The 10,705-nt window shown below is 57.8% G+C and overlaps 1 protein-coding gene across 4 annotated transcripts in view; it reads right to left on the bottom strand.

Moving 5' to 3' along the window:
- Positions 1-8,743: 8,743 nt before the first annotated feature.
- The window catches only part of ARHGAP19 (Rho GTPase activating protein 19), a 49,285-nt gene continuing 47,323 nt past the window's right edge, over positions 8,744-10,705 (bottom strand). For all 4 annotated transcript variants that reach the window (XM_039482786.1, XM_039482784.1, XM_039482785.1 and 1 more), the window contains 2 exons: positions 10,032-10,106; positions 8,744-9,210 (listed from right to left, as the gene is read on the bottom strand). In XM_039482786.1, the coding sequence (XP_039338720.1) occupies positions 9,154-9,210; positions 10,032-10,106 (132 nt within the window). In that variant the 3' untranslated portion in view covers positions 8,744-9,153. The remainder of the gene's footprint in view (positions 9,211-10,031; positions 10,107-10,705) is intronic.

The raw sequence follows: 10,705 nt of genomic DNA, 5'->3' as shown, positions 1-10,705 counted from the left end.
TGAGCTCAGACACCTCCTGGCCGAGGTTATCGCCACCAGGAACCTGGTATGAGAGAGAGCAGAGGGCACATCGTCAAAGGGCAATCCCATGAGTCTGGAAAGGACCAGGTTGAGGTCCCAAGCCAGGACCAGCTGTCGGGCCTGCGGATATAGCCTGTCCAGACCTTTAAGGAAGCAGCCGACCATTGGTTAGCAAAGACCGAGTGTCCCTCTGCGCCTGGGTGGAAGGCGGAGATGGTGCCAAGTGAACCCTTACTGACAACATGGACGGTCCCTGCTGCTTGAGGTGGAGGAGACAGTGCAGTGTAAGTGGCACCGAGGCGAGCGTCCGAGACAGAATGGGCTGTGCCGACCAGATTGAAATTGTCTTCCATTTGGCAAGGTAGGTAGCTCTTGTGGAGGGTTTCCTGCTGCCAAGGAGGACTTGTCTGACTTGATCAGAGCAAGAGAGCTCCACTGCGTTCAGCCATGGAGCTTCCATGTCATGAGGTGGAGCGACTTGAGGTTCGGTCCTGCGTGATTAGGTCCGGAAGAGCGGCAGGGTGACGGGGTTTCCACGGACATTTCCAGGAGCGATGTGAACCAGTGCTGGCAGGGCCAGGCTGGTGCTATCAATATCCCCAGAGCTCAGTCCCTACGAATCTTGAGGAGCACCTTGTGACCGAGAGGGATGGACAGGAACGCGAATAGGAGGCGGCCGCCCCATGGGAGGAGGAAGGGGTCCGCGCTGGAGCCTGGGCTGTGAGTGGCGAATGGGTCTATCTGGGGAAAGCTCTACTGATGGAAGATTAAGGTCACTACGTCTGGGCATTAACCCTCTTCAGTGAAGACATGTTAGAAGGATAATTTACCATTTAATAGACTAACTCTCCATTTGCTGCTGGCAAGCGCAGCCGATGCATTTCTCTGCAGTGCCATAAACAGCAGCCTCTCTGCCAGGGGCAGCTCCAGGCCCCAGCACACCAAGCATCCTTCCTCATCGCCAGCTGCCATCACAGGAATCCAGCCCTTTGTTTCCTGCTCCATCCTGGGAAGGGCTCCCCACGCCCCGAGTGAGGGATGGGCACCACGGAGCAGGAAGGGTGCCCTGCCCAGGGGATGGATCTGGCAGGGGTGCTGTGTCCCGGGGGAGCCCTGTCGCTCCCTGACAGGGCTGGATCTGGCTCACACCAAACGAGGGGAGCAGCCAGGGGGTCCCTGATGCCTGAGGGAGCCCCAGAAATGCCCCCGCTGCTGAGTACCAAGGAGTGGCAGATGTGTTCCTCCCGGCTCATGCTCCCAAGCTAGGGGGAGCAGGCAGGCAGGGGGGAGCCGAGTTCTGCTGGGCCCTGGCCCTTGGCTGCTGGGGTCTGGGCTGTGAGCCACAGTCGCAGGGCATCTTAGGCACCCAGGGGTACAGGGCAGGCGGTGACACAAGCCCTCACTGCTCTGAACCCTCACAACATGACAGAGCCGGAGGTGGAGTCTCAGTGCAGGGGCTTCCCGGCCCCGTGGGGTCCCCAAGGGCAGGCGCTCTGGGAAGCCAGCCAAGCCCTGTTCCCACGGGACGGTCTGGAAGCCGCCGGCCAGCGTGTGCTGCGTGGCCCCCACTATGCTCGACCCAGCCTGAGGCGCAAACCCTTCAGCTCAAGCCGGGGCCGCTGGCCAAACCCCACTTCGCCCGGTTCCATGCCCAGCGCCAGCAGCAGAGTTCTCACGCTGGTACTGACGCTGCTTCTTGCCTCCTGCCCCGTAACGGCCACTGACACCGTGTCCCCCGTCCAGTGACCCCACGCTGGACGCGCAGCGAGTTCTGCCCCGGCAGGTCCCTCTGGAGGGAGACAGCAGCGGTCCCCAGCAGCTCAGCACCGACCGCAGGAATCCAGCATCCCACGGACACCCTGGGAGAACTTTAGACGCCGAAGTCATTGTCCAGTCAGACCTGGACCAGGCCACTGGGGCCAAGGGCTCTTCGCTTGCGGGGGTGGCTGGGGGCTGTGGTGCAACCCAACAGGGTTGTGCAGAAGGTAGGTCCCGTGCGCCCCAAGGGGATGCACCGGGGGGCAGACAGGAGCCTGGCCCGGGGTTCTACCAGGCGGTGCTGGAGGGAGCTGACAAAGATCTAACACCTGGGCTCCCTGCGGAGCCCCGGGGACCAGCCAGCGGCCCAGCGCACTCGTGAGCTCCAGGCGTTGCTGAACTGGTCCCCTCCTGGAACCTGCCCCTATTTCCGGAGTCCCGCTGTACTGGAATGAGTGAGGCTCAGCTGCCTTTGCAAAGCCCTGCGAGATCCGGGGGAACGGGCCCGAACCCCGGCAGCTGGAAATCAGCCAGGCCCCGTGGACTCAGGTGGAGCCTGCAGGTTCACCCCAGCTGGGCTCTGAGCCAGGGAGCGCGAGAGACAAGCCAAGTGCTGGGATTTTCCCCAGCCCCGTTGTCCAACAAAGGTCCTGCCATGGCCCCCACCCCGCAGGCTGGTGCTACGTTCGCCCAGTCCACAGCTCCAGGGGCCCGCAGCCCTTTGCTAGGACCAGGGAGGCTGCAGCCCGCTCTCCCCGCCGGGGGCAGCAGGCCCGTCGGGGGGGGGGGAATCGCCAGGGCGGCTAAAGGGACTCTGCTGGCTCTGCCCTCGAGGGCGGCGGCCTCACCCACCCGCACTGCCCGTGGGGCACCGCTGGGGCCTCGCCTCCACGTGCTCTTTGCATTTCCGTTCCATTCACAGCCCAAACTCCCTCCCTGCCCTGCCGGGACCCCAGCCACTAACCCACGTCAGGGGCCTGAGCTGAGCCCCTGCCCCTCGCATCCCCCCGGCCTGCCCCACGTCCCAGGGGCCTCGTCTGCTCTGCTCTAGCGCCCCCTGGTGGTCCCGTGTCTCTGAAGCGTGTGGTGTGGTCCAGCCGGGAGCAGACGGATTTCACACAGGTACCCTCCAGAGGGCGGCCCCCGGCTGCTCCCTCCCCCGGGCATGGTGAACCACCGGCTCTGAGTTTCCATTTCACAAGGCAGCATTTTGCAAAAAGTCAGGCTCGTCCCCATAGGGAAGTGCATGGGGTCTCGCTCTGTCACACACGTGCACACACCCTGCACACCCAGCCCGATTCAGTGTGGTGGTTACTCACAAGACGTGTTGCTCACGTCCAGTCCCATGAGCTGTATGCGCGGCACGCACACTCGGAAAGTTTCCCTTAGCAGCTCCCTCGGGTCGGCTGTGAAGCCCCTCGGAGTGGCGCCTTCATGGCGCTGAATACAGGCCCCTGCCAACCCGGCCCCACCTCAGTTCCTCCTTGCCGGCTACTCCGACGGGGATGGGTTGCAATGGACGTGAGCAACACACCTCTCGAAAGAGAAGATGAGAGAGGGAGGAACTTTTTCTTCTTTTCCTGTGCTCTCTCAGTAACGCCAAGCCCCCCTATGCAGGCGGTGGGTTGGGGAAATCGGTCGCAGCACTGCTCTGCCTCTGCCGCGCCGCCTTGCCGGCTGGTGTGCCGGATGATGGTGGTGTGGTGAGTGAGGCCAGGCACTGAGGGCCAGGTCGCTGCCATGCAGATTTCTTGTGCAAAGCCTGCACACGAGGGCTGGTGGCACACCAGAGCAGACCGTGGGTCAGAGCATGCACGTGCGAGGATGCAGGACGGGATCCAGGAGGATATTCTTTGAGATGAGACCAGGAGCCCTTTCATCCAGTCTGCATCTTCGAAACAGCTGTTCCCTGAACGGCCTTGTGTGCTTAGAGGCAGCTCGCCTGCTGCCAGCGGGAAGTGCCGAGGCATGAGGCTTAGGATAAAAAACAGGCAGGAAAATGTCTTGGCTGGCATGGAAATGTGACAACTTTAGGAAGAAAGGCCGGGTGAGGCCTGAGCTGCACCTTATCCCTGTGGAAAACTGCTGTGGCAGGAAGAGGAGTTTCTGTCAGAGTCAGATGAGACTGATCTCAATCGTGATGACCACAGTGGTGCTGAAGGGTATTGCGCTGGGGACCAGTGCCGAGGTGACCGTGCTGGGAATCCAGTACCAGTGATCAGTGCTGAGGGTCTGGTGCTGCTCCTCGTGGTGGCGGGGGAGTGTCGCCCCACTAGTGCCAGGGAGCCATGCCTGGAACCTGGTGCCAGGAATCGGTGCTGCTCCTCTCGCGGTGCCAGGGAAGGAGAGTGTTGCCCTGCTGGTGCCATGCCCAGAACCCGGTGCCGGAGAACAGTGTCTTGCCAACAGTGATTGGGAGCAGCGCCAGGGTGAACGGTGCCGGACTGGCGATGGTGATCTCCTCAGCATGGCCGGCTTACCTCTACACGGTGCCGGATGACGCGGTGCTGGAGGCTTGTCCCTGACCGCTGGGGGCTGTGGTGCTATCATGGCAACAAGATCCCTGGCAGCCTCAAAAGTGTCCGGGGTGAAGGGCAGATCTAGCTTCTCCACCTGGCACTGCTCTGCGGAGTCGCCGGGCACAGGACTCGACGGTCCCTCAGGGGAACCGAACTCAACGGTGCTGACTCCTGCTGTTTGGGTGCCGAGTGCTCCTTTGCGGAATGCACTGGTGGTGTCTGCCGGTCCTGCTGTACTTGGCACGGGGAGCGCCCTGTCGGTCTTCCTATACCGCTTGTGAGGCACTAGTGAATAGGAGCAGTGCAGGGGAGCACCAGTGCCGAGGGTCTCTTAGGTTACTCCTTCCTCGGCACCATGTCACAGGCCAGGGCGCTCTGTACAGAGCGATGTGCACATTCATTGGAATCGATATGAGCAATCGCTCGAAGAACTCCACCTTCCCGCCCAGCATCCACAGCTCCAAACACGGCAATAAGCCCCAGAAAGGGAATGTAACACCATGACACATGGAGGGAGGCTGACTCCTGAGATGAGCCAGGCCAGACAGGAACAAGCTGCCCCTAGAGGGGGCAGGAACGGTGGGTTTTAATTCTTCCCTTTTCATGCAGGAGGGTATTAGTGGGATAGGCACACCGCCACCCCCTGCAAATGACTTTTTAACTGGGTCCTGTCCCCTTAACTGAAAGGCCTGGGAGAAGCAGAATCACAGACACCCTCCCTGGACATTTGGCAGTGGAAGGCTTGGAAACGCCGCTCACTCAGCCAGCTCCTGGGGCACCGTGCGAAACAGGATGGGGCAAAGTTCTTTGCAAGTTGCTCCGTGATTCAGATGCACCCAGCCGGAGCAGTGCCAGCCCTCCAGCTGCCAGGCGGCTGCCTCCTCCCCCAGCAAAGCACAGACCAGTCTCCGACACTGGAGGGAGAAAGGTGAGAAGGTGCAGGCGGGGGTGGGGGTCTGGGGGGCAAGAGGAAAGGAAATTAACCAGCTGGAGGCCAGAACTCTGTATCCTAATTACAAGCCTGCTCCTGCTCCCATTGAAGCCAGTGGCAAAGCTAACATCGCGTCAGGCCCAGCCAGCTGCAGCTCTGCCTACTGCCAAGCAGCAAGGGGCTCCGAGTTCCCCTGCTCCCCCCAGCATGGCCCTGGGCCCTCAGGCAGGGAGGAGAGACCTGAGCACTCCAAGTAGGCCCAATGCCCGAGCATCTGGGAGAAGGAAGCACTGACTGGCTGGCTACGGGGGAACAGAGCGTCGCAGCCCACACTGCTCCCCAGTCTGCATTTGACATGAATGGTTTGCACTAAAATCAGCCCCTGGGAAGTTCCTGCTGAGAGGTGCCACCCTTGAGCCCAGCACCGGCTGAGCATAGAGCTGGGCACAGCTTCCATCTGGCCTCCTCACAGAGATTAGCCCCGGAATTAAACTCCCTGAACATCTTCCTCCAGCTAAGAGAGGATCAAAGCAGGGTGGAGGCCGATGCAGCCTCAGAGATGGGGCCCCGCAGGCGAGCTGCCAGCCAGACATCGGAATCCCAGACGAGGCCCCGAATTCCATGAGAACACAGCCCAGAGCTGTCTGCATCTATCTTCATACACAATTTAGCAGCCCCAGCACCAAATCTAATGCCCATTACCGAGGGGATGAGAAAAAAACAAAACAAAACTGGTCATTTATTCGCCCAGCCAAAATTATCACTTGTTTCAGGCAAACTACGCTGTGAAGATGATTTTATAGATATAATCCTGTCTCCAGTCAACGCAATGCAGCCAGTGCAGGGGTGAAACACGGCAGCTGTCTGACAGCTCCCAGCAACACCACATGACCATAGAAGAGATTAAATGAAAACCACACGTCAAATTGAAACCAGGGTGAAGTGATTCAAGGCAATTTAAATCATTGATTTAAATGAGGCTGAGGTTTCGTAAAACTAATTTGACAATTTGTGCTGTTAAAAATGTAGATTAAAATGTATTATGAAGTAAATGATAAATGCTGTGGGGTTTTCCCCTCAGTGCAAGGACGGGCTGGGTATCTCATCTGAATGTACAAAACTACTATTGGCAGAAAGCAAAATAGTGGAAATTAAGGCCGCAATTCCTGTAACTTTCCTGAGGCCTAGCCCCATTGACTTCAATGCCCCAGCTCGGCTGTGTAAGCGGAAGCATGGGCGTAGGTGTTTGCAGCATCAGCAGCTAAATCTGTATTTTTATTAAAAACGTCTCTTTGTGGCATAAAATCGTCACTTTGAAATCAAAATGCGTCAGGGTTAACACTGCGACGGGAGTTCGATTTCCAATACACGGATAAAGTCATGGGGGCCTGTTTTTAAACACACAGGCCAACAGTTAGCCTAGGAGCCATCTTTGGGAAGCAGAGGGTAGAAGTTCCTGGAGGGGGTCTGTACGGGGCCCATTTACCCCAGCACTGCCTGGCTGCAATGCGAGCCCCGGGTCCACGTGCTGGTGGGCCCTGCACTGAACACACAACCTGTGTCCTTCCTCCCTCTCCCCGGCCAGAACGCTGGTCGAGAAACACCTTCGTGGGACCGAGCTGTTCCAAATACCGTCCTGGGGTGGGAGTGGTGGCAAGGGCAGAGGCAGCCAAGGGGAGGGCTGGGGCCAGCCTGGCCCCCAGAGCAATGGCAAGCAGCCCCAGCTAGCTGAGGCCCCTTGGAGCTGCCTGTGAACATGAAGCAGTTTTGAACCTTTATGAATAAAGTGACTCACTGCTCCATTAAGGGGGGGGGGGCAGGTTATTTTAGATTAACACACAACTCCAGCATCTCCAATTGACTCCGTTGGCAGGTTTAGGAATCCAAAGAGGGGACTGGGGGTCTGGCCATACCCACCTCTGCCCCTGTGCGTGGTGTCCTGGGCAGTGCCAGGAACGGAACCCTGGACAGTCCCCCACCTGCCCACTGGGTCACGCTGCTTCTCTGACGCTGGACAAACAGGGGTTAGGGACCTGCACGCACAGCTCTGCCCCTTGCCTAGAGCTGGGCTCACATCCCTGCTCGGGTCTGTTCACTCCTGATGTCACCACTCCTCAGACATGGAGAATCTGCCATGGATGGAGCCCTACCCCTGCTGGCTCTTGACGATTAGGAGACAATTCTAATTGGATTTCAGTGATTATTTGCTCCATCTAGGAGGGCTGAGAAGTGTTTAGCTGGCTCCCCCTCTGATTAAATCTTTACTTCACAGTGGTGAGCTTGTGTATCTCCGTATAACACAGTGCTCCTGAGGTATCGGCTTAGCAGAGCACTTCAGCTTAATGAGCCAGACAGCTGCCAGTGACCAGCTGTGACGGACGGGGGCTTATTCTGCGTCTAGGTGATTTCATCCCGGTTCTGCAGCTCTGAGCCGAGATCCAGTCTCAGGGTACAGCTTGCTAACTGACTGTTCAGGCAGTCTGAAGTCCCTGCCAGTCTTAAAGGTGTATGTGATCAGCATTTGGTTACAATACACAGCCTGCAGGCCAGTCTTCGGTGCCACTGCCAGAGGGAGGTATGTATCCCGGGGCACTGGGCCTGGCAAACCTACCTCCAGCCATCACTTGGAAAGCTGCCGCCAGCTTCCAGCACCCACCGAGCAACACTCTCGCCCCTGTGGACTCTGCCTGGCTGCCATGGCCACGTGCTTCTGAGGTCACATTGCCATGTTAGCCCCAGACAACCTGTCTGCCCCCCCACATCCCCTTTCACATTCGAGAGCTTCTGCCTGGCTCAGCACCCACTCGATAGAAACTGTGAAAGGCCATTAGCTGTCCCCTACTTGTCCTCCAGAGACCTCGACCATGGAAACAACCAGGAGGTGACAAGCATGGTGCTGCAGCACTGCTGAATGCGTCAGGCAGCCGGCGGCTGATTAGAAAGGAGACAGACCTTCCAATGCCTCAAGTCTTGGCAATCAGCCGTGATGGGAGAGGAAGCACAGCAAAGGGAGGTGACAGGTACATGGAAACACAATCCACTCCAGACGCAGTGCAACCTGCCTTCCAGCACCTCCCCGGCACGAGACACGGCCCTTGCTTAAACAAGCACATAAAGTATCCTCAAGGTTCCCTCTATAATTATGTCTGACCTTTAGTTAGAGACCAGGCAGTCTGTTCCCGAGGCTGGTTTCACTGTGTGCTTTCTACAGACTAGCCTGTAAGTAGCAGGGACTGCGGCTAAGGGGCTCTGTTAACATCAAGATGACGAGAGTTTATTCTGGAATCTGCTTCTTCGCCATTTGACATGAAGAATCACCCCCCAATTCCCCTCCTCCCACGGCCATTCCCCCATCCCCGGAGCTGCCCAGGGGCTGACATGGCCAAGCCAGCATGCAGCCTGTCAGGAAGGCAGAAGTGACCCCTGGGGTTGGGGATTTGTGATACTGCAGCCATCCTCCCCACTCATCAATACCCCACGGAGAGAGCACTGCACAAGAGCTAGTCAGACAGAGTTAGCTGCCGGGAAGCGGCTGACCGTTCTCGTTGTTGATGGGAGGCAGGGGGTAAAAACAAGACAAATGTGTTAAAAGCTCAGAGAGCGAGAACCCGGAGCACTGAACAAAACCAGTGAATACAAAGCTCCTGCCTTCTTCCAACGGGCTCTCCGGCCCTTCCTCAGACCCAGGGTCAGCCACCCTGCAGGTGCTTGCTTGGATAGTGGTTTGCCCATATTAACATAAGGAAGTCAGAGTCCTCACTATGCTTGCAGCAGGCCCCGTTGCAAGCCAAGACCGTGAGCTGGGTTAGAGGGATCACCGGAGGCTGCGGCACTCAGTCCTCTCCCAGCTGGAGATGCAGCAGGCATTATTCACAGCTTACAAGTCCAGACGTCTGCCACACACACGGGCTGGTGCCTGGCTGCTCAGAGGGTTGACTCCTTGGTGGAAGGCGCAAGGGCCTGCAGATGTTTACGGGAGTCCTAGGCCAGAGGAATTACAGCGGTTAATACGCCCAAAACGCTGAGTAGAACTGAGCGTGAAGAGGTCGTGTTTCTCTCCCCACAAGCCCAGGTCTCAGGGCAGCCCCAGGGGTGGGTCTCTCAGCTATTCAGGGTCTCCTGCAAGCTGCACACTGTATGAACAATCCCTACAGGGTTAGTGACTGGTCATCCTCCTTTCTCCTCCCCTAGGACCCGCCAAGCCAGCACCCATCTCCTAGCAGGCCCCATCTCTACCACCACCATGCTGCTGCTGCGGGTCACTCTGCGCCTCCCTCTGACACCCGCTGCCAGCCCAGCACGTTTCAGACAGTGTGTGCTTTCTGACAGCCCCCTCCTGGGAAGCGCCTGGCTGGGGCTTGCATTCAGCACTGGGAGCTGGGATGAACTCCCTTCCCAGGGGGCTTTTAACCAGGCCCCGACTTTAACCACACCAGCTGCACCTAGTCAATGTGTTCAATCCTCCCCACTCATTCTGGGTGACAACGTTTGGAAGCCCAGCGTGAGACAGTCCCGCCCTGACTTCCAAAGGGGCCAAGCACACCCAGCAGACTGCAGCAACCCTCATCTTTAATTCAGAGAGAAAGCCCCAGGGCACTGCAGCTTCCAGTACGCAATGATCCAGGCCACTTAACTGGAGATGGAGCATTGCATGCTGGGATCTGTCATCCTGCAGGCCTCATGTCCATAGTCAAGATGAAGGCAGGCACAGACTTGCAATGGGCTGCAGGGGTTTACACGTGCTGGAGTGGTGTGGAGGACAACATGTGTGTATGGTACCTGGTGTGTGCAGAATTTCTCACCTCTTTCCTGCCCTCAGACAATTTCAGCTTTGCTCGGGTGCCGTGACTTGCTGGAGAATCAGGCAGTCTCTGTAACTGGACACGGTTTAAATAGTGAGGCAGAGGCAGAAGGGTCAGAGGAAGCAGGGACTGGCTGGGGGAGGAACTGACACTCCAAGATCTTCCTTGCAGGCAGACCATGCTAAGTACATGGCTAGTCTCTTACCCAAGTCCAAATTCACCCCGACGGGCACTGGACATGGTGTTACCGCACAAAGGACAATGATCTCCTCTACAGGGAGCAGATGCCTTTGCCTTTAGCTGCTGGTTAGTCTAGATTAACCCACCAAACTGACCTGGGCCTGGCACTGACGGAGTGAGAGGAAAGATGCAGGGCTGGTCTGGAGGTCAATATGAAAATAATCTGAATTCAAATTGGAACGGTGCAGAGAAGGGCTCCTAGGATGATCAGGGGAACGGAGAGCGAACTTCCGAGAGGAGACTGGAAGACGGTGGCTTGTTCAGCCTAGCACAGTGCAGGCTGAGAGGGGATCAGTTGCTCTCCATAAATACCCTGGGTGGGAGAAGAGCTGCTGCAGCTAAAGGACGCTGCTGGCACCAGAACAAATGGAGCTAAGGCTGGAAATGAGAAGGTGGTTTCTAACCCTCACAGGGAAGCCATCTGGAGCAGCCTC

This window comes from Mauremys reevesii, linkage group 7, assembly GCF_016161935.1.
Source record: "Mauremys reevesii isolate NIE-2019 linkage group 7, ASM1616193v1, whole genome shotgun sequence".
Taxonomy (NCBI): Eukaryota; Metazoa; Chordata; order Testudines; family Geoemydidae; genus Mauremys; species Mauremys reevesii.
Note: the sequence above shows the minus strand (reverse complement) of the source record. Positions and strands in the feature narration are given on the sequence as shown.